General features: G+C 40.7%; 2 protein-coding genes and 1 long non-coding RNA gene across 5 annotated transcripts in view; 1 reads left to right on the top strand and 2 right to left on the bottom strand.

Moving 5' to 3' along the window:
• Positions 1 to 1,342: 1,342 nt before the first annotated feature.
• crbn (cereblon) lies at positions 1,343 to 14,149 on the bottom strand. Of its 2 annotated transcripts, none has more exons than XM_049017261.1 (11): positions 14,032 to 14,149; positions 13,417 to 13,526; positions 12,862 to 13,064; positions 12,248 to 12,397; positions 8,953 to 9,115; positions 7,893 to 7,955; positions 5,061 to 5,145; positions 4,782 to 4,897; positions 4,051 to 4,115; positions 2,871 to 3,002; positions 1,343 to 2,478 (listed from the first exon to the last, which is right to left on the bottom strand). In XM_049017261.1, the coding sequence occupies exons 1-11, from the start codon at positions 14,102 to 14,104 to the stop codon at positions 2,295 to 2,297; spliced, it is 1,344 nt and encodes a 447-aa protein (XP_048873218.1). In that variant the 5' UTR covers positions 14,105 to 14,149; the 3' UTR covers positions 1,343 to 2,294. The 2 variants fall into 2 exon arrangements, with proteins under 2 accessions (XP_048873218.1, XP_048873219.1); XM_049017262.1 differs by lacking the exon at positions 14,032 to 14,149 and adding an exon at positions 13,631 to 14,025.
• A 1,221-nt stretch (positions 14,150 to 15,370) lies between these two features.
• Positions 15,371 to 25,972, top strand: si:dkey-28n18.9 (uncharacterized). Of its 2 annotated transcripts, none has more exons than XM_049016822.1 (15): positions 15,371 to 15,752; positions 16,118 to 16,224; positions 17,334 to 17,447; positions 18,407 to 18,514; positions 18,792 to 18,861; positions 19,129 to 19,256; positions 20,165 to 20,248; positions 20,755 to 20,829; positions 20,920 to 20,950; positions 21,038 to 21,125; positions 21,410 to 21,449; positions 23,425 to 23,511; positions 24,252 to 24,341; positions 24,835 to 24,900; positions 25,115 to 25,972. In XM_049016822.1, the coding sequence occupies exons 1-15, from the start codon at positions 15,422 to 15,424 to the stop codon at positions 25,259 to 25,261; spliced, it is 1,566 nt and encodes a 521-aa protein (XP_048872779.1). In that variant the 5' UTR covers positions 15,371 to 15,421; the 3' UTR covers positions 25,262 to 25,972. The 2 variants fall into 2 exon arrangements, with proteins under 2 accessions (XP_048872779.1, XP_048872780.1); XM_049016823.1 differs by having other exon boundaries at positions 16,093 to 16,224.
• Positions 22,232 to 26,190, bottom strand: part of LOC125744712 (uncharacterized) — a 64,444-nt gene continuing 60,485 nt past the window's right edge. Inside the window, exon 3 of the long non-coding RNA XR_007398486.1 lies at positions 22,232 to 22,667. This is a non-coding gene — a long non-coding RNA (uncharacterized LOC125744712). The remainder of the gene's footprint in view (positions 22,668 to 26,190) is intronic.

The raw sequence follows: 26,190 nt of genomic DNA, 5'->3' as shown, positions 1-26,190 counted from the left end.
ATTGCGTTAACACCAGACAACGATATATAAATTATATAATCTTGTATATATATATAAATATAAATTGAATTACCTATATATTAAATGAGTTAGCAATGTTCAGACGAGCACTGATGAACAGGCTGTACAGTGAACCGAGTTCATGGATAATTTTTGTTGCCAAAAAAAAGAGGCTCTTAGAAAATGTTAATTTCATGTTTTTTTACGTTCAATTAAGAGTTCTACATTCATGTTATTAAAAAAACCTTGAGTGTCTTTAATAGCCATTTATACTTGTTATGGTAAATGTTAAAGGTTGCGTGTTACGTGCTCCTGATCATGACTTAGGTTTATTATCTGTATTATTGATGTTATTCACATTCTCTGATAAAACCTCTCCTATAATATAGTAAATATGAACACAAAAAAGGCTGCAAATTCCACTGTGAACCACTTCATAAGGACATCCTGTTTTAAAGGTTATAGTGAGCCCTCACCAATTGCCTGATTGTTAAAAATCATTCTGAACCGTTGTATATATGAAGATACTGGAGTGACATTATGTGATAATTGCCATCCAGAGTGGGGGTAGTGTTGTAAGAGCAAAGCGACTCCTCCTTTAGAGGGGCCACTCCAGGCTGTCCGTGTATGTGAGCTGAGTGTGGTGGTGGTGGTGGGAGCGGAGTCAGGTGGGCTATTAAGTTAATATCTGAGAGTAACGGTGGTTGTGGTGGATTAGTGTAAGTGCGGCTACAGTCACAAGAGGCTGGGGCTCCTCAAAAGCTGACAGAATACCAGATTTATTTACTTTACATTGTGTAGCTCTGGAATATGTGCCTATGACTAGAATAATGTGGGGTCGAATCCCATGGCTTTTATAATATCACCAATGGGCCCTAAATCCAGGCCCATAACCCCAACTGCTCCACAGACGCTAAGTGACCATGCCCTATGATCAATACTTGCTTGCATTTTGGACACAAGCATCTACTAAATAATTTAATATAGACCTTCCTTTTAACTGCACAAGTCTCTTCAAACGTGTGGCTTTTTCAATAGCAGTCCAGTTTTTGTCATATTTGAAGCCTCTACCTAGGCAATTTGTTTCCATAGTTACATACTGCAATTAATAGTTGGATACATGTGGCCATTATCGATGAATTAAAGCAGGAATGAGGGCAGTATGCTGCACAAATCGCACCAAGGAAAGATCTGGATGCCAGAATATGGGGCATGGGCAGCCCCTCCACAGTATGACCAGAAGGGCTCGGCCATGGCGCCTTCAGAGGTTACCACAATGGTGTCTACAAGAGTAAAAAGTGGAGAAATAGAGAATTCCTCAAAGTAGGATGTAGAGTCACAGTTGTTCTAGTCATCCATTCTGTATTTAACAAAGACACATTCACAAATAAAAATGTGGATATAACATACTAGATTATATTCATTTGCACATATTGCAGAAAAATGGAACATACATTTTTTGTAGATTTGTGTGAGATGTAGGTTTGCTGACAAATCACTGTTAATCCTAAGATTAACATTATTACAAAATGATTACAGTCCCCTTAGACAGTAGCAAGATGTAAAATAAAAAACAACAAAAATAAATACACTTGCTTAGTCAAAATAAGCTTCAAACCTCTTAAAATATAATCAATCTCAGAATCCTTTTTTTCCCCACAATGCCCCTTGCAAAGACATTCAACCACAATTTGAAAAGTCGATGCTCAGAAGCACAATCATATAATACATTTCTCTTTACACCTCAGACAAAAGCAGGCACCCAATGCTGACATACACGGATTACCTAGAAAAGATTTCAAAGACAGGCTCAAATCCACATTGTTGGAATCTAGAAGACTAAAAACGGGTAGAAACTTCAAAAGGGAGTCGAGTACTTGTTCCCCAGGTGTGCCGTTTGTCCCCCCCCATCCGCTCCTAAACATCAGAACGCATGCAGAGCTACCTGTAGGTTGATGGCACCACCACACCGACTAGTTCACGGGATAAAGAGGATGGGGCAAACAGCAGTAAACACATCGAGTTGTGGATATCTGAGTATATGGACACTGTGCGATGGCGGTGCTGAGTCGACAGCTCAGCAGACTAGCATGCCATGTTTCTGATGTGACAGTTTGGAGCTAAAGCTACTCTCTGAGCCTCTTTGGGTGTCCTTAGTCAACACTGCTGCCCAATTGCCCCTACTTGACGCGATTTCTAATGTACTCCCTTGACCAGGCCAAAATGCAATCTGAAAGCAGACGTTAAAAGAAGTATGTTGTTAGCTTGACTGTTACGGGTGGAGCTGTTTCCACTCATAGGCACAGCAGCCGGGACGCCTCCTCAGCGTCCTCGCCGTCCGTCTTGGGGATCCGAGGGAGCATGGCGGCGCGGGTCAGGCCCCAAAAGCGCTGTGGGGAAAGGTCTTTTTTAGTGGCTGTGAACTTCCAGCCCATGTGAGAGCCGCAGTTTCGGCACTGAGCAATCGTCCAGGCGTATCTGGGGAGCAGAGGAAGCAAAGCAGGCAGTGAGTGAGAGACTCCGACACCCCTATGCAGCAGGGACATGCAGCTCTGCTACACATTGCCTACTAGTCTTGTGCTGACACTGTGTCTTGACAGGCATTCTATCGGAGCACTTAACCACTGCCATATCTGAATAGTACAATGCAATCTAAACTGCAAGGTGCTATTCAGGGGAGATTAGCCAAGAAGAAACCCTTTGTCTTTGAAAATCTAGTTCTGCATTTTAGATGCGAATGGATGCTCAAGGACTCTGGGTTGTTGACATTGAGCACTAAAAGGAAATATTTATTGTGGGGGCCTGGCTGGTGTGTGTATGAGGGGTGAACACATCACTGGCACTAGAACAAAGAGTACATGGAGAGTTACCCTGGAAACCAGCTCTGCTGTGTGGATGGTCGTCCTATCAGGTTGAGATTGTTGGCCTTGTAGACTGTCAGGGTTTCGTGGACGTATCCGTGTGGATTGACGTAAGCAGCCATGGGTCCATATAATGAAAGGCTGCATGAGAGAAACACATTAATGAGCGTGCATTCCAATACCTGTGCAGTGAAATGACAGGAAACGAAAGCTCCCCCTTTGCCGGGCCAGGGAAGGAAAAATTAGTTCAGTCAAATAAGCCTAGTCTGTAAAAATACTTGGGATAAAAATGTTATAACCTCAGCTTCTAATGAGATTTTTTCTGGAGTGTAGTCTTATGAGAGTTACAGAAAAATCACAGAAACCATTAGCAAAATCCCTGTCAGAAAGAAGGCCAAGATGAGAACCTTCTATAAGTAAAACAAAAAAAAACTGAAGAAAAAAAAAAAAATACTATGAAGTGTATGTTTATGTTTACATTAGTGTTTATATCTGTGACATGAAATATGACAGCAGAATTTAAAAGCAAAATTCAAATCAAGCAGACCATGACCCAGTCATTGTACACTTCTCTACAGTACCAACGAGGAGTCACAGCAAATCTGTTGTTCCTGTACGGACAATTTTCCCAGTCAGTGCTATGCTTTTGAGTGAATCAAGTCGTTCATACAAAATCAAATGTTCCACTGGATATGATTACAGCAGCATAAGAACTGCAGCTGTAACTGATCATGTGAGTCCATTCAAAGGCTTGTGCATTTCTGTGAAACTTCTATCCATCACTATATAACATGCAGCAGGCTGGACAGTAGAATACATTTTGAAGCGATAAGCTGCGGTTCTCTCCCAACCGTAATTCAAGGTATCACTAAGTAAATAAACGGAGCCTAGCTGAGACTAATGATATGGGCATCGATACAGCTTAACAACCCCTGCATTAGACCAGGCTGCTTATCAGCCACCATACAAATGGAATGACTGGACAAGTGAGACACACATCAGTGCACTCACACATAAAAAAAGAATAAAAACCTTAAAGAGAACAACTTATTTCCCTGAACTCTGTTGTCTTAAGATGTAGCCTATTGCACTATTATAAAATAACCTTCACCTTAAATTAAGACTAAATCCTATCTTTAAACATCAAAAACTCGGCAATGGGCATGATCAGGTGTCATGGCAAACTCACCTGAAGATCTCATTTTTGGTCGTTATCTCAGTGTCTTGACACTGCTTGCAGCACAGAGAAGTACACTGCCACAGACAGAAGAGTGAAGGACAAAGTCAAGCATATAGGTGGTGATTTTATCCTTCACCCAAGCAAAATCAAAAATATGGAAACAGAAAGGTATTTTACACATCAGGCCATCATAGCGGACATAACTACATAAGGCAATCTTAATGTAGCTAGAATAAAGTTTTTGCCCCAAAAAAAAGTTTAAAAGGCTAGGGGAAATGTAGTCCGCTTTAATAACACTACTCTATAAATCTTATTCTATAGTGAGGTTAAGGACAAAGTAACCTATAGTCAGCTTTACCCTGGACCTTAAGCTCTAGACAGAAATGTTTCAAGGGGGACTGGTTAGAAGTAGCAACACTAACAGGCTGAACACCTTCCAGGAAGGGCTAAATAGCTACAATCATAGTACTCTGAACCAAGCACACATGACTATCCTGTACCTACACTGTACCAAAGCACACTTACAAGTCCATTATTCTACTACTGCATATGGTAGTAGGTCCAATACTAAGTCATTCGAACCTTTGCTGGGGATTTATGAGACGTCTTTGCAAAGAGATTTCAGAAATACAATAGCTTTGATGGTTCACTGCGATACTGGAACTGATGTACTTTTTTGAAACACAAGTGTACAGTGGGACAAAGGTGACGACCGCAAGTCTAGCAAAATGCAACCTTACGCGGTCCATGATGTCCAGTTCGCAGCGGAGCCTCTGGATAGCACTGCCAATCTTCAGGAGCTGGATGCGTAGGGCATCATCAATGGGCAGGCATGCCGCCACTCGGTACGAGAAGTCTGGAGGGGAGGGGTAGGGCTTAGGCTGTCGAAGGTAGCACTGAGATTTCAGGACAGCCAACTAAAGGTGGCTATTAATGCGTCTCTCATTTGTTTCCTTTAAGAATCTTGTTTTCCACATGCCGCAATATAGGCCTGACATTAAAGACCTGAAGGAAGGTACCTATAGCATTTGTGGGGAGGGAGTCATCCTTAAGGTTCTCATCCCATTCATGTAGCTGTTGTTTCACTCTGTGCATCAGGACCTCCTGGTCGAGAAAAACAGAGAAGTAATGAATGTGTTGAGAAACAAGGTCTATCAACGTTTGCTAATGTGTACAGGACCTGTCTATAATAATTTCTTCATTACCTGGCTGCAATTTCACAAGAGGAAAAAAAAAACATCCTTTGTGTCAATAAAGAGTGTGTAGGTTCAGAGATATGGTGCTCAAGCGGAATCGCTCTGCCTACAGTGTATACAGAAATTCTTACTGAAATTACAGGTTCTTCTCATGCGAAGCCACTAATCAAGAAAAATCATGTAATTTTTTTATGTTAATAAATAATGATTATACATGTTTATGCAACAGGATTGTTGTAGGTTTTTTAAAATTTCAATTATTCGTCCTATTTTTGGTGTGGTGTCACATTAAACATGGAAAAAATGTCCAACTTGCAAATCTCACCCATGCCTCCTGAAGCACCTCCCACGAATTAGATTACCTTCATGGAGACTTAACTGTACCATACAGTCTACCTGATTCCATAACAGGAAGGTCCCAGGTCTGTGCCAAACCATTACAGGCAGTATACGAGGTGACTGCTTCTTTTCTAAATAGTCCTTACATAACATGAAGCTGTGCTTTAGGTCATTGTCCTGTTGTAGAATAAAACTGGCTCCAATCATGTGCATGACATTGCAAAGTGGGGTGACAGCCTTCCTGGTTTAGCATTCCTGTTACCCTGAACAAATTTCCCACTTTGCTAGCACCAAAGCACCCCCGGACCACCACAATTCCTCCACCATGCTTGATGGTTAATATTATAGCACCAAAGCACCCCCGGACCACCACAATTCCTCCACCATGCTTGATGGTTAATGTTATAGCACCAAAGCACCCCCAGACCCCCGCAATTCCTCCACCATGCTTGATGGTTAATGTTATAGCACCAAAGCACCCCCGGACCACCACAATTCCTCCACCATGCTTGATGGTTAATATTATAGCACAAAAGCACCCCCGGACCACCACAATTCCTCCACCATGCTTGATGGTTAATGTTATAGCACCAAAGCACCCCCAGACCACCACAATTCCTCCACCATGCTTGATGGTTAATGTTATAGCACCAAAGCACCCCCGGACCACCACAATTCCTCCACCATGCTTGATGGTTAATGTTATAGCACCAAAGCACCCCCGGACCACCACAATTCCTCCACCATGCTTGATGGTTAATGTTATGCAGTTCTCCAGCATCTTTTCATTTATTATGTACCTCAATACTGTTCTTCTTTGTAACTCAAACACCTCAAACTTAGACTTTTCTGTCTGGCAGTGATCCTCTGCCCAGTGTCTGTGTTCCTTTGCCCATCTTTAATGTTTTCTTTTTACCGTCCAATCTCAGGTACCACACTTTCTTTGCAATTCTGCCTAGATGGTCGGCTTCCCAAAGTCACCTCTTCACTGCTGAAGATGACTGGTGTTTTGCGGGTATTATTTAAAGTGCCAGGTGAGGACCTGTGAGACGTCCATTTCTCGAACAAGAGACTGATGAAGTGATCTTCCTGCACAGCCGTGCATTGGGCCGTCCTGAGTGTCGTTCCATCATGGTCAGAGCCAGTATGTGCTGTTCGGTAAAGTGAGTAGTGGCCACCTTTGTAAAAGATGTAGTTTCTTGGCAATTCCTCAAAAGGAAGAGCCTTTATTTATCGAAACAACATTAGACTGATGAGTTTCTGAAGAAAGCTCATTAATTCTGACTATTTTGAGATAATAGCTGATCCCATACATGCTCACGCTACAGATACTCAAACAAGCCAAAGGCGGCCATTTTTACAGCTTCCTTAAAAAGCACAATGGTTTTCACAGGTGCCACAAAATGAAGAATTTAATAAGATTCTTTTAATATGATAACCTAGGATTGGTTAAAACAATGTGACACTCGTACACAGGAGTGATGGTTGCTGAAAAATGTTCCAATGCCAATAAACCTATATGATCTGTATGTACCGGACCATACTGCAACACAGTTTTCGTTGCCTCATTTCATTTAAATGCTTGTCAATTGAAATATTTGCCTTCTACTGCTCAGCAAGGTTGTAATCATTAATGAATACTGAAATAAAAAAATATAGCAGTATTTTGTTAATCGAAAATTAAAACAAAACTAAAAGTGCAAGTGAAACACGAAAACTAGAAATTAAAGTAACAAACTCAACAACTGACTGAAATAAAATAGAGCAGAAATGAACATTAGTGACATTAGTGATTTGTATTTTTAATTTCTATTTTTGTGTTTGAATATTGATAAAGTTGCCCATAGGTTACCAGTTACCAGACATCCCTCCTATAATCGTCGGTGAGCATAGCTTATCAATAATCTCAAATAGACAAAATTATGTATGTCTTTGTGAGAGTAAACTGTGTTTCAGGTGAAAAGATTGGGGATGGATGGTACCACTGAAAATGACAGATACACAATGTACCAGTTACAATATTGGTATCAGCCAAAATTAATTAAATTTGTCAATTTGTGTCAATATCGGCAGTTAAAATAATTGTTAAAATTAATTCCATTAATTTCAACTTCATCAATATTCAAAGTCAGTGCCACCAAGGCTAAAGACACTGCTACTACAATAACGGAGATGACTGCATTAGACCATCATCCACTGTCCATAGTGGAGGACAAGGGATTTCATCGGCACATTCACCAATTTCTCAGTGATTCCAAACTTTTGAATGACAATGTATATCCATATACACATACACAGTTAGACTCAAGCACTCACCGAATCATAAAGTGAGTACACCCAGGCTGGCCATGAAGTCACTTTTGCACAGTGAAACTTCCTCTATAAAAAAAAAGAGAGAGAGAGAGAGAAGACAGAGGAAATTCAGGCAGTTTTACTGATTAATATGGTAATACAAGGAGGAATAATGGGGGAAGCTCTCTTTCGATGGATTTAGCTTAATTAACTGAGGTACTGTCTGTGTCCCTAAGACGCAGCCCGGATCTTTCTCTCAGTATCTCTGCTCCTGGTGACATGGGCAGGTTTTCCAGATTGGAGAACAAATGAATCTGACGGGAATCAGAATCAGAGAACCTCAGTGAAAAGCAAAGGAGTTCCTGGAGCTCAGGAAAAGTACGAGTGTGTGATCCTGTGAACACTGCTGCCTGCATTAGCCAGCAAACTGAGCAGAGAGCGCCATTGCAGACAGACACAAAATACACAAAAACCGCATATATTTATGTGGGAGCTAATGGGCTAATTGTCAGGGCCACACGCAGAGTTTGCCCGTCGCTAAACCACCTTCTGCTGCACCATGTACGTGGTTCTCAAGGTTGTCCATCGGGGTACATACATAATAGATGGGCAGAAAATTCCTCATTGGTAATCACTGTGTGGCAAAGCTCAGGAGGAATCTGGATTACTGTCAGACAAAAGTGCTTGGGATTGCCTCATTACAAGGCTACTGCCTGTGACATGGCCTTCTACAACCCTAGAAGGTGGCATATAAGGAAGTCTAGAGGGAAACCAATTTTTCGGATGCGATTGTGATTTTTTGGGATTGGGCCGGCTATCGAGAATATTATAACACCTGAGCAACAGACATGCGGTGTCCATTGGGGTCCTGGCTGAAGTTAGTCTATTAACCTTCTCATGACAACTATAACACTTACAGATAAAATAAAGGTATCAATTTCCTCAAACATGCAGACCTTACTACAGCAAAACAAAGTGGTACTTAACGTTACACCGGTTTTCTTGATAAGTTATACTTGAGCAGAGCACTCAATTAAGAGCTACAGGAGCTCAGGGCTGAGTAGAGCAGAAAGGGCATCCTGACCTTCTGGTATCTGCCCCACCAGCGCTGGGCCTGGCTGCACTGCTTGGCCGGGGGCCTGGAGCATGGATGCATGTGTAGGCGGGACAAAGGGGTGAGCTGCACTCCTGACAGGGGGTCTGGCAGGACCCTCTCAGGCAGAATCTGCACCTTCGCTTGGCGGATCCTGCAGCAGATAGACGGGCAACTGTGAGTTTATACAACAGACGATTTAACTATATTAAGTTTCAATCATTATAAATTGCCCCATAGTGCCTCTGCAAAAACCACTGAGCAATACCAGGCACACAAAGTTCTGTATGAAATTCACAAAACAAAAACTCCAAGCTGTTAGCTGAATTTTAAATAAAAGGTGTCATTTAATCAGCAGCCCCTGCTGGGTAGTAACCCACAGCAGTGAATAGTGTGGGGTGCTTGATAACAGCCGGCACATCTCGCTTCTTGACACATGGAGGGGAAGAATAATTGGGGCCACCACTTCTAGCAGAAAGGCTGATAGCAGAAAACAACAATGCCATTGCTCTTTAATGTACTGCCCACTGTTTGGCTTGTTTGCCATTTCACACAATTCCAGGCAACAGTGTTTAAACAATATGCATGCTGCCATTTTCCATGACAGCAGCAGCCTATTCTACAAAAATGAACACATAAAATCCCTCACGTGAGACAGACAATTCCTATTATGTAACCACTGTGCAGTGAGGCTCAGGAGAGGTCTGAATCACTGCCAGACAAAATTGCTAGGGGTCGCCAGGTGTGATGGCGGTCAGTATGAACCATAAAATTAATTCACTCACAGCCAAGCACTCTAAATGAGGGTATTGTGGGCGGTTTAATAAGTTGGCACCCCATCAGAAGACGCTGCCCTGGGAAGCTACCCATTTTGCCTTTGACGGTATCTGCTGCTGCAAGTGTGCTCGCTACGTGACAGCTGCATTTCAGCAACCAATTTCCAGGAAAGAGATTCGATGACAGGTTAGATGTCAACAGAAAGGAGAAATGCAGGTTTCCTATGGGGAAGTAATTAACGGAGGAATCAATAAACTAGAAAAAAATGTAACATCTATAGTATTTTCTGGAATGTATAACTGAATATAGCCAAAATGGTACTGTACTGTTAACATTTATTTTAAAAAAAATATCAGGAAATATTCAGATATGACAAAACATCTTGTCTTTGGATTAAAAAAAAACTTCCTGTGTAATTTTGACCCTGAACATGCCACAAGTCACACGGTCTTAACACGATGCCTCAAGCACAGCTGTACCTGACTTGGCTGTTAAGTAACAGAATTCATTCATCTAGCCCTGGGCACAGTGCTGGCAATGTGCCACTTGTTACAAATCTGGAGAATTTCTGCAGCAGGGAGAGCTCTGAGGCTCAGGAGAGATGGCCTTGGTGTGTGCAGAATGACCTTCTCCAGTTAACCTGCCTAACCAAAACCTTTCGTTTTAAGAACATAAGAAATTTACAAACCAGAGGAGGCCATTTGGCCCATCAAGCTTGTTTGGGGAGAACTTAACTAATAGCTCAGAGTTGTTAAAATCTTATCTAGCTCTTATTTAAAGGAACCCAGAGTTTTAGCTTGCACTACATTAGAAATGTTTTAAGTTTAAAATGTTCTCCCGCTACTTTCCACTTATGGCCACGAGTTCTAGTATTTAAACTAATATTAAAGTATTGTATGCATTGATGAATATGTGCATTATATTAGCATGCTTCTAATCAGAAGGTACTACATCAGCATATAAGGATTTCTGGAATAGTGAAGTTAAAGGTTGGTTAATAATATCCTTCATCTCTTAAAACTATAGGTTAGATGCCATCAGGGTCCTGCGATTTATTTATTTTGAGCTTAAACACTTGAAACATTTTATAACCCATCAGGGTAGGTTAAGTAATAGAGTAAGAAAAAGTCACGTGAACTGACTTCATGAGGGGGGAAAAAAAGAAAATTATTGTAATGATGTCATAGTAGAACCAGTGAGGCCAAGTATTTAAACGAAGGGTTGCAGGCCTGCAGGTGCCTGTATGGGCACACATTTGAATGCATCCTATCCAATTTAATTATTGTCATTGTTGCTAAGGTAGACCCAAAAGTTATCCAGAAGCTGGCAACATAGTAGAAACTGTTTTAGTGGATATAAAGTTCAGTTTACTCAATGCCTGGGATGTAACTTATTACGTGGGGAAAAACAATTGTGATTTGGGCATAGTAACATAAATGAAAAAGTCAATTAAGGTAAACAGTGTAGCATATTAGCCGAGTAAATAAAAAGGCATTTTTAATGTTTAATTGTGTAATATTGGCAATCAGTATAAACAGGATGTTATATTAAAAAAGTATAGGGCTAAAAAGGTTTTTATTAAAGTGCCTATATATTCACATGGGACATGGTTACACACTTAAAAAAAACCAACTGCTATTTATATTACCAAAATACCACAATGCCACAGGGATGCTTCAGAATTGAGATTATAGTTACCTTCTATATTAATTAAAGGGCATCTTACACTTGTGTGCTTAATAAGGATGTGCTGGTGCAGATTGACTGCAGCATATCAGGTTAAAATTTACATGGAAAGGGTGACCAAAAAGCATTTGCATTTACACTGACCTCCCACCATGCACACTTCATAATCAGCATTATACACTGTGACCAGGGACGGATTATGGGTTGTGTGGGCCCCTGGGCAAAACGTTCGCGAGGGCCCCCCCCCCCCACCACCACCACCACCACCACCACAATTCAAGGGCCCTTGGCAGCCAAACGCCCTCCCTATAGGGTCAGGGGCCCTTGTAGGCAGAGGATCAAAGAATGTAGGCCCTCTAAAATAGACAAACGAAAATACATTGTTGATAAGCGTTGCAAATTGTTTTGGGCTAGGGGCCCCATGGGCCCCCTGCACCCCAAGGGCCCCTGGGCAGCTGCCCCACTGGCCCGGTCCGTAATCCGTCCCTGACTGTGACTGTGTTCCATGTGTTGGAAGCAGGGTAAACCAGAGTACTAGTAAATCCTGCCATCTACTGGTGACTACTAACTGAAATGATAAATTTAAAGAGTTTTTTTTTTTTTTTTTTAAACCAAAACATCTTACCAGGCAGATTTATACAACACCTTATAAAGACAGCCATAATCTTACAGACTGGGACTTTATAGAAACAACCTAGAAAAACTGCTGCAAACTGTAGTTATTGTGTGCTCGCAGTTTAATATATGCAATTAAAATACAATGCATTTTAAGAACATGTGCATGTGTAAACGGAGCAATTCTGCTGCTTAGCCATAAACTTACCCGTCAGCTTGGGTTCTAATCTCATGAACCTTGAACCTCTGACGACCCACAGCCTTCACCTTCACGGTCTCGATGCCGTACTCCTGCTCCTCGCGATACGCGTAGATCTCTGCTGTCGTCCCAAACTCCGGTTGCTGTTCATCTGCGTCACTAAACAGGAAAAAGCATCACTGTGTTGTGTCTGTATGCTTAAGATGGTGTGGACGGTGTACAGGCCATCTTATCAACTGTACCTATGCACTTCATTTTACTGACAATATCGAAAGCTTCAGAAATCTCAATTTCCAAGATTGCATAAATCTGTGGATGTAAAAATAATAATAATAATAATAAAAAATATATATATATATATATATATATATATATTGCACTCTTTATTCTGCAGAATAGGATGTCATGTTGACGTTTATCTTGCTTAACATTACCATAATGATTATAATAAACTGTTGGCTGATCAGGTTTACACAAAGTTCAGATAAAAACAAAAAGCTGTTTTCTGGCAATCAACGGCAGAGATCAGCACAGTACATATATTCTGCACAAATGACCAAGGGAGATGACTAGATTACTCAGATGTACATGCACTCTAGAGGGCACGATCCACAGCTCTATACCTGTATGCAAGCACAGCAAACGTGCGATCCTTCTGGATGAGGTTGCGCATCATGCTGACTTCCTGTGGCCTGAAGAGCTGAAGAGGAAGAGTCTGGCCTGGGATCAGCATCACGGCCATGTGCGGCAGCACTGGGATTGTCTGGCAGCTGTCGTCATCGTGCACTGTGCGCCCATGGAACTCCTCCATATCCACACCCAGGTACTGCCATGAAGAGCCATGATACACATTTCTCAGGCCCATTAATGACAGAATGTTTCTGTTTCTTAACCCTTAATCTTCTGTCTAACTGTATCTAAAAAAATATAATGTTATGCTGTGCAGTCTTTCTACTGAGACATAAATGCTGGTACAGTGCAGCTACAAAAAGGAAGGCATTTTAAAACTAAAATAATAGCCAAAAGTATAGATCCTCCAGAATGATTCAAACTTTTTTTGCATAAAAGCATGACTGCATAAGTATATGGTGTATTCTTTCTCTGTTTAAAAAAAAAAAAAAAAAAAAAACAGAAAAGCCAATTTCATAGTTGTAGGGACAGGATTGCTAATCACTCACCGCATGTGACGTTGGAAGGCTGGGGTCAAAATTAATCATATTTGGCTTTTTTGCGTCCTCACTATCGGGATCTTCAGTTTCCATGTCATTGTCACCCTCTTCTTCATTTTCTAAAATAAGAATAATTGTCAATTCGTTAATTGGATGCTTAGAATTTGCTTCTGCTTTTACCAGAGCCATCGCCATTAAGATGCTTTTAAGATTTCTAGCATACCGTAGGACATGTACTGTATAGAACACTCCCAACACAAAGCTACAAGCCTAAAACGCTAATAGCGGCTAGCCTGCTTATCTGCCAACCATGACTTGACAAGCCTAATATGCAGCTACCCAGCTTCGACATCATCACTTGACCGCCACTGTCAGGAAACAAGCAGACAAAACATAGCGCATAGTCAAAATATAAATAGGTTTCGTAACGCGAAGACTTTATGAGTAACGCTGCAAAACTGAAAGCAAGTTAGCTAACGAAAGCAAAACATTCTGTTGGCACATCTATTCACTGGTTTAACCCAAAAAACTAAAGTGAAATATTCATTGCAAAGACGTTTAACAAAGCCGATGTATTAGACGGAAATGCGAAATCGAACTGAAACGAATTGCTAAATGCTATACCAGGCAGTAACTGAAGCTGGTTTCCCATGTTGTTGTTGATATTGTTATCGCCTCCTCCCCCTTCGTCAGCCATAGCCTCCTGTTTACACTCGTCAGCGCCTCCGTCCTGCCAAACGACTAGGGGGCAAGTCGGCAAGACAGTAGTCAGCAGAAAAATAACTTCTAGGGAATCGAATGGCGCCATCAATCGGTGAGGAAGCTAAATGCGCCGACGTTAAACGCGATGGATTGCCAAATACCGTAGACGAGGGGCAATTAGGTGATATATTAGTATAATACAACGATGTCTGTTTAAACAGCAGCTTTCTCTGTGTTACCCAATGTACATGTCCTTTTACAAATAGCAGAAAGGTTTTTTAAAATAAAAATTCTTAGGCTTGCTCTGCATATGGATTAGCTGCGATTTATATTTCAAGTTTATTGTTATATAAAGATAACAACGGAGTACCATTACCAGTACTTCACATTATCTTAGTCATCATGTAACTTGTTAGGATACATTTAAGGCACTTCTGAATATTTGATCTTTCGTTTGGTTTCACATTTGTATTGTACGTGTGTCTTTAAGCAGTGAACAAATGTTGCTCTTATGTTTGGCCACTTGAGGAACAGGCTATAGAGTAGAGATATAGAGTATGTGAACTGTCTTTTTGTGTTTTTTAAAATACAAAGTAGTGTACTTTATTTTGATACTTTGCATGGTGGCTGTACTTTGTAGTTTATTTTGATACAAAATATCCAATTTGTAAGCGTATTAAAACACATATTGATATATTTTTGCCCGTCTCTGATAGGAAGTCATATTTATGGGAAGTTTGTTCGTCAGTTTTCTCCAGATTTCCAAATAACATTATGCTCCGTCTGCTATGGGCGCATATGACCAACCAGTCCCAAATAACCGCAGTATATGCAGGTGGTCATTCAGACCGCATATTTTAATTTATCAGTAATAAAAAGATGATATTCGGCTGATAATTCATGCTATAATCAGGTGCTAATTGTCATATAGTTCTGATTACGTTAGCACCTAATTTTCTAATTTACTAAAGATTAAATAATTTAACTGAACGCAATATGAATTTTGCAAATACAGGAATATAACATTCATTCAATATGATACAGTATCAGAATTCGTCATAACAATTAAAGGAATAGCATATTTAGTCTAGGCATACTGGTAATATCAAAATTAAAAATTCTAAATAACATTACAATACGTGTTCAGTACATAGATCCGAAACTACACGGTTCACTCCTCTCCACCAGATGGAAATACGCCCAGGCGATCTAATTAGTTTAAAAGGCGCCGGTGCTTTGAAACGCTAGTAGGAGGTGCTGCGTTAATTAAGCGAACTCTAGTTTAAAATGAATCTGTTTCCACCCCGGCGGGATGTTATATTGCGAGTACCTAAACAACTTTTTTTGTTTACACTCTGGCATCATAACTTTGTGTTGCACACTGCCTGATCAGGCGTGTTTAATTACTGAGTTGAAGTTTTTCTTTACCAGGAAAATTATGTTTTGTTCTAAATACCTTGCGGTGGCGAGTGTGTTATTGTGCGTGGCCGAGGCTGGGAAAAACTACTATGAAATTTTGGATGTCCCGCATTCAGCCACGGGCCGTCAAATAAAACAAGCGTTTTACAAGAAAGCAATGAAGTACCATCCAGACAAAAACAATCATCCTGATAGCGCGGCCGTTTTCAGAGAAATCGCTGAAGGTGAATATGCGTGTGTACTGTATAGAATAAGTAATGGAAATGCGACGTGCCGATAGCACAGTGCGTCTGTGGTAATGCAGTAGGTGCTTAGTGTGTGTGTGTGTGTGTGTGTGTGTGTGTGTGTGTGTGTGTGTGAGAAATTTACCTGCTATAAAATCCCCGTGGAATTTTTATCTCTAAATTTAATGACCCTCATCAGCTAAGTTAGTACTTTTATTGTTGCAAATAGTAAATTCCACATCTTTCTTTCAATTAATGTGTAGTAGTTTTAAGTGCAGTAGACTTAAGTTGCAGATAAAGTTGTAGTAATAATGAAACCTCGTATTTGCATTTTGTGCAGCTTACAAGGTCCTCTCTACTGATAGGCAGCAGAAGAGGTATGAGGAGATTGGCCACAAGTTCTCTGAGATGGGAGGCAAGGATGAGGTCACATTTGGGGAACGCTTTGCCAACTACCACAGCCAATATGATGGTGAGCTGTTTCATGATTCCGGAAACATCTGGGGATTCCATATGCAGGAAGAAAGCGAATATCTGGAATGGCAATATTTTTTTTGATGGTGACTGCTTTGACATCACGGAAGATCCTTTTAAAGAGTTCATGTATGATTATTCTGATGATAGGACAGAGGCCCACACCGGGCCGGAATTCTGCTGGGGAATAATGCGCAGGGGGTGGCAGGTCCTGTGAAGGAGTTTAGTCATGCTATTTGTTTATTATTAAAGTTTTCATTGTAATGATGAAGCACAGTGTTTAGTCAGTGATTTTAATTCTCTCTGTCTGTGTATACAGAGTGGTTTGTTTTTTTTGTCCACATTCTGACCTGTAAGATATTTGCCTTCATGTACAGAAATGTATGCAAAACAATGACACCCAAGAACACTTTCACAGTATAGTCTCTGGTAGTTATCGAGTAACACATTGCTACTAAAGCCTTTTGAAATATCACCACAGCAGCAAACAGTTTTACGACTTTCATGTAGAATGAGGATGCACTTTGACCAAAGGGAAAAAAAATCCCTGCACTAGTTCCAAAGTAAGGTTTTAATTCTATGTCCGTCTATATACGGAGATACACTGCAGTGAAATTCCTTTAAAATCCTGGAGTCCTTGAGTTACAGCCCAGTGTGGAAGATTCCTGTATATGGTGGTCAGTGTTTCAGAAATGATGGTAAGGTGAAAATGGATGCTTTTAGTATTATCGATGTGCATAGTCTTTGCAGCATATGCTATTGGCACATGCATATTTAGATTGCTTTGCTCTACAGTTTAATTTAAAAATGCTCTTTTAAATATGATGCACCCAGCAACTGATTACTTCCTATCTGTGTATGTGTATAAAAGTTTATGGGGTTATGTCTTTTTTTTTTTTTTTTTGTTTTACTCTGGGCCAAATGGTTTTGTGTCAAACATATACAGTAAAGGCATTGGCTTCCTCATTCGTTTATACATTTTAGCCAGATGGCCTTGTATTTACAATATTCTTGTACTCAGTAATATGAAAATCAGTGTTCATTTTTTGTCTCAGCTGTCAATTCAATAATAAATGTCCCCAAAATTATGAAAATTGCTGGTTGCAGGACGGAGCACCTGAAGTTTCAGTGTCTGGTTTTAATCTAAGTGTTTCCAGCATCAAAGTGACTGAAGTCATAAAAAGAGAGAATTCATTGGTGTTCGTTGTTAGAGCCCAAGAGGTAAGAAAACGGAACTCGGAATGTGACCTGTTCTGTGCTGCGAGTTCACAAGCCAGCATTTTCTTTCAGTGTTGTAATGACATTTTCAGCAAATATCCTTGAAATTTAAAGCTTTTGGTTCCTGCATTGCTTTTTCTAGATGTGTTTTTCTTAAAGGGCTTTACAAAGTATGCATAAGACAATCGATTTTAAAATGAGCCCAGTTTCTCTGTTTCTGTCGTGCACGAGTCCTTATGGATTTTAAATGAGAATTTGGCTTTTGAACAACACTACCAGTCAAAAGTTTCTGCACATAGAGATTTTCTACATTTGCATGTCACTGACCTAACAGTAAAAATACTCAATATTCTTTGCTAAGAAATTTGCAGTATGTTCACAATTTGAGTGCCTTCATTAGCAAGAAAACTCATATCGTTGATGCATCAAAATAACCACCTCTATCAGTTTTAATAGCAGAGAAATTTTGATGCATTCTTTTTACATGGGACATTACTGTTCAGCTAGATTTTTCAGATTTATTAAAGATGACGTTACATACTGCTTTCATACTCTCATGCTGATCGCACGGGATGAAACAGTTAACTAATGCATTTAAAGTTAAAGGACGGCCTAAAATTTGACTGTCATCACCACACAACCAGTTTAGGATGTCAGAGATGCACTGTTACAAGCTCTTTCCATGTTATAAAGGAAACTTGTTTTATTTGACTTATATTTTCATTTATACTGCAGTTGTTCACTGTAATTTCCAATGCTTAACGAGAATAAAAAATTTGCAGTTTATGAAATAAATGGAAAGGTGGTAGATACCTGTCGTGTGCAAAACCCTTTAACTAGTAGTATTTGTTGGCGTAAAAATGGTATTATTACATGTGTTTGCCATTAGCAGTACAGCTACTACGTCTATGAAAGTGAAAATGAAGTTTTCAACTGGCTGCTTCTGTTTGTCATCTTTGCAGCTTCCCAGCAACAAGCAGCATTGCGTGGACAGGAAATTTGAGGATTTTGAGTGGCTTCAGCAGTGTCTGCTAATGCCAGATGGGCCTCCTGGGCTTCAAGGGATTATAGTCAGTACTCTTCTCATCCTTCAAAGCTTATGAGTAACTGACATAAAGTCCGCACTCCTCTGTAGGTCCTGAGGGATTTGCCACTGATGCCAACTTGGTATTGAATTCCTTAATAATGGTTACCGCCACAAAAAATGTTGTACCGAAGTCTGGCAAATGTGGCCCTAGAAGGCTGCTCTCATGCTAACAACAGGCATGTGAGTAGGCAGACGTGTGCGATGCCAAGCAGTGGTGCCATGATAAATAATTATGATTTATCTGATGTTTCTCCTCACAGTTTCCACCGTTGCCAGCAAAACCTTGTGTGTTTCAATCAAACACGCGGGAAAAAATGATTAAACAGCTTGGTATGTGTGAGATGAAACGATTTATTCCTTTTTTAATTTAAGGGAATGTCTAAGTAATTAAGAAAATCACCATCTTTAATTATTAGGAGCTGAATATCTTTATTGTCCAGTCTTCATAATTAGCAATCTTTACTTTCCAGTAGTGTGATGTCTAACTAATACAAATGGGGCTCTATCGACCAGAACATTAGGTTCTGGTATCTGTTAAGCAAGAGAAACCTTTTTTGGAATAAACTCCGGTAGTCCCACAATGAGTCTGTGTTTCAGGACTCCTGGGGCTAGATGATGACTGGAAAGCCTATTGCATGGCCCTGGAGATATACCTGCAGCTGGTGGTATCTCACACCACGCTGGGCAAGAACCAGGCCCTGTGGAGCTTCTTCACACAGAATCAGGTGGGGGACGATTCCTGCCTCAGTCACATGCAGGTTTATGTCCAGTTTCTTCTGAAAAGCAGAGAGATTAATGCCGTCCTTCTCAAGTCACCCATTTGGAATAAAGATAAATCTGTTTCTCTGGCAGGAGAAGCAGTGGAATGTGGTTACCCACTGTGTGTGTGTGTGTGTGTGTGTGTGTGTGTGTTGGTGCACTGCTGCTGAATATAGGTATAGTTCCTTCTGTGGGATAATATAGCCTGCCCCATTGAACAAAATGCTATTTTGGCTGGCATGGTTCTTGGTGTAGCAACATATAAAAGCAATCTAATGTCTGGTAAAATGGGTTAGCTGTTCTGAGGATATTTGGAGAGCTGCAATGCTGTTTTTGATCGACAAGACCAGTATACATTTTTTCATCCATTTATGCACAAATAATAAATGTTTTTGGTGTCTTATAGCAACTTATTTCAGTGGCAGTTTCTGTTTAAAAGTAGGCGGAGAAAGTTTCGCAAAGATTTATTAATCATCTATGTTTGCAAGTGATTATCGTGTTTGCTGAGGAAAATCCGATGATGTCTGAGACAACCTAGGAACTAGTTGTTGTCAGTCTCTATTTCGACTGTACTTATGAATGTGCATTATTACTCTCACATATCATCAGGTCATAGTTTTAGAAGTGAGGCTTTTATGTCAATGGAGATTTGGACCTTTTCATAAAGGCACATTCCACACGATAGTGTTACAATGATTAATAAAAAGGTTATCCTAGGGGATCCTATCCTGTGCTCTGCTCTGTTTCTGTGTTTTATCATCTCTGTATCACCTCAGTATCCTTACTGTATATACAGTGTGTCAGCCTTTACAGTGAATGTTAATTTGTGTTTCTGTGGTGTGAATCACTGATGTGCTGCCTTTTTTTGGGCTAGGGACCTGGTGGGCAGGCAGGGCGACAAGGGATGCTTAACCGCCTCAGTCAGGCTCTGGAAGAAATAAAGAAGGAAAATCACCAGGTAGCTCACTGTAACTTCTCACCCATCATACACCTCAGCTGAGCAGTGCAAAAGTAACAGTAGAGCCAACTATAGTAGCTTGTTAAGGTTACATCTTCCATTCATCCATCCATCCATCCATCTATTTTCCAAACCGCTCATCCTACTGGGTCGCGGGGGGTCCAGAGCCTATCCCGGAAGTAATGGGCACGAGGCAGGGAACAACCCAGGGTGGGGGGCCAGCCCATTGCAGGGCACACTCACACACCATACACTCTAAAATGCATTCCTATGGGCAATTTAGCAACTCCAATTAGCCTCAGCATGTTTTTGGACTGTGGGGGGAAACCGGAGTACCTGGAGGAAACCCCACGACGACATGGGAAGAACATGCAAACTCCACACACATGTGACCCAGGCGGAGACTCGAACCCAGGTCCCAGAGGTGTGAGGCAACAGTGCTAACCACTGCACCACTATGCCGCCCCCATCTTCCATTCATTCACATTGTTTTTTTTTTCCTGCAGGATGTTGATGAATTCTTTCAAAATGAGAGGGCCAGAAACTCATCTCTCATACGATTAACAAAAGCTACAACAGAAGTAGGATCTTCATTTCAAAAGAGACCTTGATATCCATGTTGGTTACTTGTTATCCCTGAATCCTAATCATCCTTCCCACTTCTTCTGCAGAGACTCATTGCTGTAGTGAGGACACAGCAAAGTAAGTGAGATGTCGGTCTCCTCCATGATTTGTCTTGTATTTAGTACAATCGAAGCTTATTGTCTGGGTGCCCTTGTGTTTCTGTAGACATTGCCCTTGCTTGTGGTCATTTTTCAACCACTCTGCATCTTGGAGTTGGGCCAGATGAAGACCCAACAGCCAAAACCTTCTCAAAGTAAGAGAGTATTAATCCTGTATCCATTGTAGCAGTGTGAAGATACTGTATAGTACCTGTATATTGAATTTTTAAAATGTCCTTTTGCAGGATTTTAAATATTACGTTTATACCTGAAAGCTTGATACTTGAAAATGAACATATTTAGGAGAATTTTAAGTTCTTCCAGTAATAGCAACTTAGTTTTAGTTGCTGTAGCACTTGGTATGTCTATCCACTGGTCCACTTACTTATGAAGCGTGCATGATTTTGATTTTTGTGGCTGCTTTTATAATTTCCTACAGACTATCCCTGAAGCTGTCTGAAATTATTAACATTGTTAAGGTAAGGTCATGTTTACAGAGCAAAAAAGGCACAGCTCTTAGTCCCAGTGTGCTTGATGAATAGTTAATTTCTTTTAGCATATTTTGATAAAGCTTAATAAATAACTTTTAAATAAGTAATAATACGGGGGCGGCATGGTGGTGCAGTGGTTAGCACTGTTGCCTCACACCTCTGGGACCTGGGTTCGAGTCTCCGCCTGGGTCACGTGTGTGGAGTTTGCATGTTCTCCCCATGTTGCCGTGGGGTTTCCTCCGGGTACTCCGGTTTCCTCCCACAGTCCAAAGACTTGTTGAGGCTAATTGGAGTTGCTAAATTGCCCATAGGAGTGCATGTGTGCGTGAATGGTGTGTGAGTGTGCCCTGCGATGGGCTGGCCCCCCATCCTGAGTTGTTCCCTGCCTCGTGCCCATTGCTCGTGCCCATTAGGCTACAGACCCCCCGCGACCCAGTAGGACAAGCGGTTTGGAAAATGGATAAATAAACTGTGGTTTCCTATCCTAAGGGGGATTAGAACTGTCATAAAAACACATGATGGTGCCTGAAAATGACATTTCTTCTAACCCAAAGCATAGCCCCAGTTTGCTAACCCTAATTTGGGGCCTTAGGGTAATACTACAGGCTGTTAGAAGGAAAGTAGGAAATATGCTATGAAAGCATGCTAAGCGGTGGTTTCCTATTCTACAGGGGATCAGACTTCTTAGACACCAGTCTAGACCCCGATACACACCACAGCGAGAGAGAGAGAGAGAGAGAGACATGTAATAACTACACCAAACCCCAATATCAGATTCCTTTCTTTATTTGGAGCAACGCAGTCATTTCTCCAGGGAGTAAGCAAGGCCAAAATAACAAACAAAATCCAGCACTAACACCACCCCACAAACTAGCCTAGTCTAAAAGAAAAGGAAATAAAATACAACAACATACAGTAACCTTTCTTCCTAACTAAATCCAAAACAAGAGAAACTAGGCACACAGGAAAAGGCGCTAACCCCCCTTCTGGCACCTTGGTTTAATCTCACAACCAAGCAAGCTTAGGCAAACATTACAGGGCTCCAAACAAAGGCCTCCACTCCAACTCCCGCCAAAACCAGCTCTCCATCTCTCCATCTCCCCAGCTCTCCATCTCTCCATCTCCCCAGCTCTCCACTCTGGCACTCAGATACCTCCTCTTCCTTTGCTCCCAGGAAGCACTTATATAGGTTTCCTCTGGCCCCACCTAGGGGACACAGACATAAACACACACTGGCACAAGCAACTACCATAGCATAAAAACACATGTTGATGCTTGGAAATGCCATACTTTTTCTAACCCTAACCATAGCCTCAGTTTGCTGACCTTAATATGGGCCCTTAGGGTAATACTGCAGGTTGTTGGCAAGTAGAAAATATGCTATGAAAGCATGCTAAGCTGTGGTTTCCTTTCCTAAGGGGGAGCAGACCAGTCATAAAAACACATGATGTTGTCTGAAAATGCCATTCTTTTTTTAACCCTAACCCTAGCCTCAGTTTGCTAACCCTGATTTGGGGCCTTAGGGTAATACTACAGGCTGTTGAGAAGTACTACGTATAGTACTAAAGCATAATGAATTGTGATATCCTATCTTAATGGGGAGCAGACCAGTCATAAAAACACATGATGTTGTCTGAAAATGTCATACTTTTTTTTAACCCTAACCCTAGCCTCAGTTTGCTAACCCTAATATGGGCCCTTAGGGTAATATTGTTGGCAAGTATTTGTTTGTTTGTTTGTTTTTGTTTTTTTGTTTGTTTACTTGTCAGGGTTAAACCTAATTTTTATAAACTCGTGTTTTATGACAAAAATTCTATCAACTGTATATGATATTTTGTTGTATTGATTTTTTTGGGGCGCAATATTAGGAATTTTGTTCTAGGCAAAAAAAAACGCTTCAGTTGTATAAAGATTCTGATAAATCAAACGAACTTCTCATTCCAATTTAATCTCTTTTGCAAAGAAAAACTATGAGTGTGTTGCTGAAAACAACCTGAACACATTTGGCCTGGGGCTGGACCTGGTTTCACGTTACGAAGAATCAGAAAAGGTGAACGGCCTCTACCTTCTTCTCACTATGTATGTTAACCATGGAGCACCATACAACAGCAGACATAGCCATGCAGAGCACATCTACAGATGTGACTCGAAACCTGCTTCATTTGGGATTCAGCTGACATGGACATGGAAAGGCATGGAAATATTGGGAAAGAGATTTTACGTGAAGGAGGTGTGTAAGGAAAGGAAAGGAAAGGTTGACTGGAAGGGAAGACAGGATGGAGGTTGAGTTCAGGGAGGGTTAACAGTATCTGGGATGTCAGAAGACGAGCTGAAGATGTGGCCATAAGGGCGGTTAGTGACGGCATAAGTGTTGGGTGGGCAAAGGTAGCGGATGCAGGTGAAAGGGTTTGACATCACACTCTTCATCTCTCAAGGAGATCTGTGCAGTCATTCTTCTGTTCAACAATGACCATACTACATTTTCAGTAATTAGCAGCAGGATTATTTGACCAAATCGTCTGTATGTAGTATACTTTAAAAATGTGAAAGGGCTTGATTTGTTTGAAATGATTTGTTTAATTACAAAAATGACTGACAAAAGAACAAGTAGAAATAATGACACGAAATGGAAATTACAGTGGTGCTCCTTTGCGTGTGCATTGTCCACTTATACAGTGCATTGGAATCCTTTGCTTTATTTGCATATTATTGCATAATTGATCTGTATTCCTTTATCGGTACTATTGATTGGCCATTTTCGAAGTATTGCTTTGTTATGCTGTCACACAGGAAATGCTGTTTCGGAGGACCTGCAAGCTAGTCGAATTAGAACATAACAGTAAAAACCTGGAGAAAGCCAAATCAGCTAAAAAAGCAAATGTAAGTGGATGCACATATTTGAAAAAAAAAATGTTCTTCCACCACTTAAATAACTTCATTTGGTTTTCTCATAATTAATTTTGCCTAGCTCCTCTGTGTTCTCCAAATTAATCATCATTTTTTTTCATGCCTGTAGGCAAATCTTCCAAATTGAACCTACCACACAATGTGTAAGGGCTATGCAAAATAGTTAATTTTTAAGTGCTCTGCTCTTCATTGGCCACTTTGACTTGAAAAATACAATCCTGCACTAAAGTTATTCATGCATAATTAATTTCAGTAAATAGGACCATATTCTTCCAATGAGTGCAATGTAACTTACATGCTATGACTCCTATTTTGACCAGTAGGGGTCAGCAGTATCCTCCATATCTAGAGTAGACAATTTGGTTCACGATACTAGCAGACAAATCTTTCTATGATACATGATTCCCGGAATAAAGAATGTCTACAGTGTCAATTTTTTTTTGTTACTATCTTATTTTGGATTTAGATGGAGGAAATCAAGAAAGTTACAGAAAAAGAATTCAGACAAATTTCTGATATTGCCAGTGTAGAGGTAGGTAACTGGCAATTACATCCATCCATCCATCTATCCATCCATCCATCCATCCATCCATCCATTTTCTATACCTACTTAATTAATCCCAATTAGGCTAAAACTTAAAGTAGATACCATGATTCATAAACAAACAAGTTCCCTAAAGGTCATTGTTTATTAAGATTATTATTGATATTGACTATTCCCCTAACTTCTGTAGTGTGACTTTCAGATACAGAAGCTCCACAGGGTGCGTGTGGAGATCTTCCAGAAATCCCTGACCTCCTGGTGTGAGAGGCAGCTCCACAGAGCCAGGGAGACCTCTTCAGTCCTCAGCCAACACCTCCGTGCATTCAAGCAGCTTGACAACACAGAATAGCCATCAACATGTAATTTTTCAGTCAAATATGGCCACAGCCCAATAATTTCTGTTTCTAATGATTACGTTGACAGAGATGTTGACTACTGTGACCCCAATTCCAAGCATATCTAATGAATTAAATGGGCTTATCATTGCAATGTGCGAATCCCAAATTTTCAGATGTTTCGTGGACATTTGCTTTCCATTTTTTGTGACCTGGGTGCCAGTGTGATTGTGTGCTGCTGACAGCTCAAACAACCCAGTGGTATTAGGCAGTTTCACACCACAGGAACTTTTTCTGGAACCAGAACCTTTTTCCAGAACCAGGAAACACACTACAGGAACTCTGTACTGTCTGTGGCCCAGTTGTTGTTCCTCTGAGGCAGTTTCAGAACCCTTTTTTAGTGCCTACGCCAAACTATGGATGTTTCTCAATACCAAGACCACAAAGATCGTACTTGTGGTCTTGGCAAGACCAGTTTTGCTAACTTGACTCCCAAGAATGAACTTGGGGGTGCAATAAATCATGGAATTGGTCTTGCTTGTTCAGATTGCAACAGATGTATCCTTGATATTTGGTGATGGGAAAGAACGGCATCCAGGAATTTTTATCATCTTCTGTACAACTGTTCTTGAGCATTGGATCTGCTCTTTGGCAATGGAAGATGACGTAAAACGGGTACATGAAAACTCAAGTACTGTACGGTCAAGTACACATATTGAGAAACACTCTAGGTACTTTTCGTTCAAACACAAACTATTGGGGAGGTGTTACAGCGACAGGTTGCTGATTGGTTGACCACAAGCACCAGCTCTAACTTGGAAGTTACGTGGAAGTGCAGGAAAAGAGATGTAACGGAGCAAAAATCGAGCAGATGGTATTATTTATTTGTACCCAATTACATTTAATGCATCAATTAATAAATATTTTGCTTGCATCTTCATAT

Source organism: Brienomyrus brachyistius, chromosome 6, assembly GCF_023856365.1.
Source record: "Brienomyrus brachyistius isolate T26 chromosome 6, BBRACH_0.4, whole genome shotgun sequence".
Taxonomy (NCBI): domain Eukaryota; kingdom Metazoa; phylum Chordata; class Actinopteri; order Osteoglossiformes; family Mormyridae; genus Brienomyrus; species Brienomyrus brachyistius.
This window is presented reverse-complemented; position numbering and strand designations above follow the sequence as displayed.

What these genes read in the sequence shown, in the direction of transcription:
- si:dkey-28n18.9 (XM_049016822.1), top strand. Translation starts at nt 15,422, where the DNA reads ATGTTATATTGCGAGTACCTAAACAACTTTTTTTGTTTACACTCTGGC. An exon ending in TTTCAGAGAAATCGCTGAAG is followed by an intron (nt 15,753 to 16,117) that starts GTGAATATGCGT and finishes CTCTACTGATAG; the next exon opens with GCAGCAGAAGAGGTATGAGG. An exon ending in TGTAGTGAGGACACAGCAAA is followed by an intron (nt 20,951 to 21,037) that starts GTAAGTGAGATG and finishes GTGTTTCTGTAG; the next exon opens with ACATTGCCCTTGCTTGTGGT.
- crbn (XM_049017261.1), bottom strand. Translation starts at nt 14,104, where the DNA reads ATGGCTGACGAAGGGGGAGGAGGCGATAACAATATCAACAACAACATG. An exon ending in TGTACTCACTTTATGATTCG is followed by an intron (nt 5,146 to 7,892) that starts GTGAGTGCTTGA and finishes TTTCTCGACCAG; the next exon opens with GAGGTCCTGATGCACAGAGT. An exon ending in ACCAAAAATGAGATCTTCAG is followed by an intron (nt 3,003 to 4,050) that starts GTGAGTTTGCCA and finishes TCTCTCATGCAG; the next exon opens with CCTTTCATTATATGGACCCA.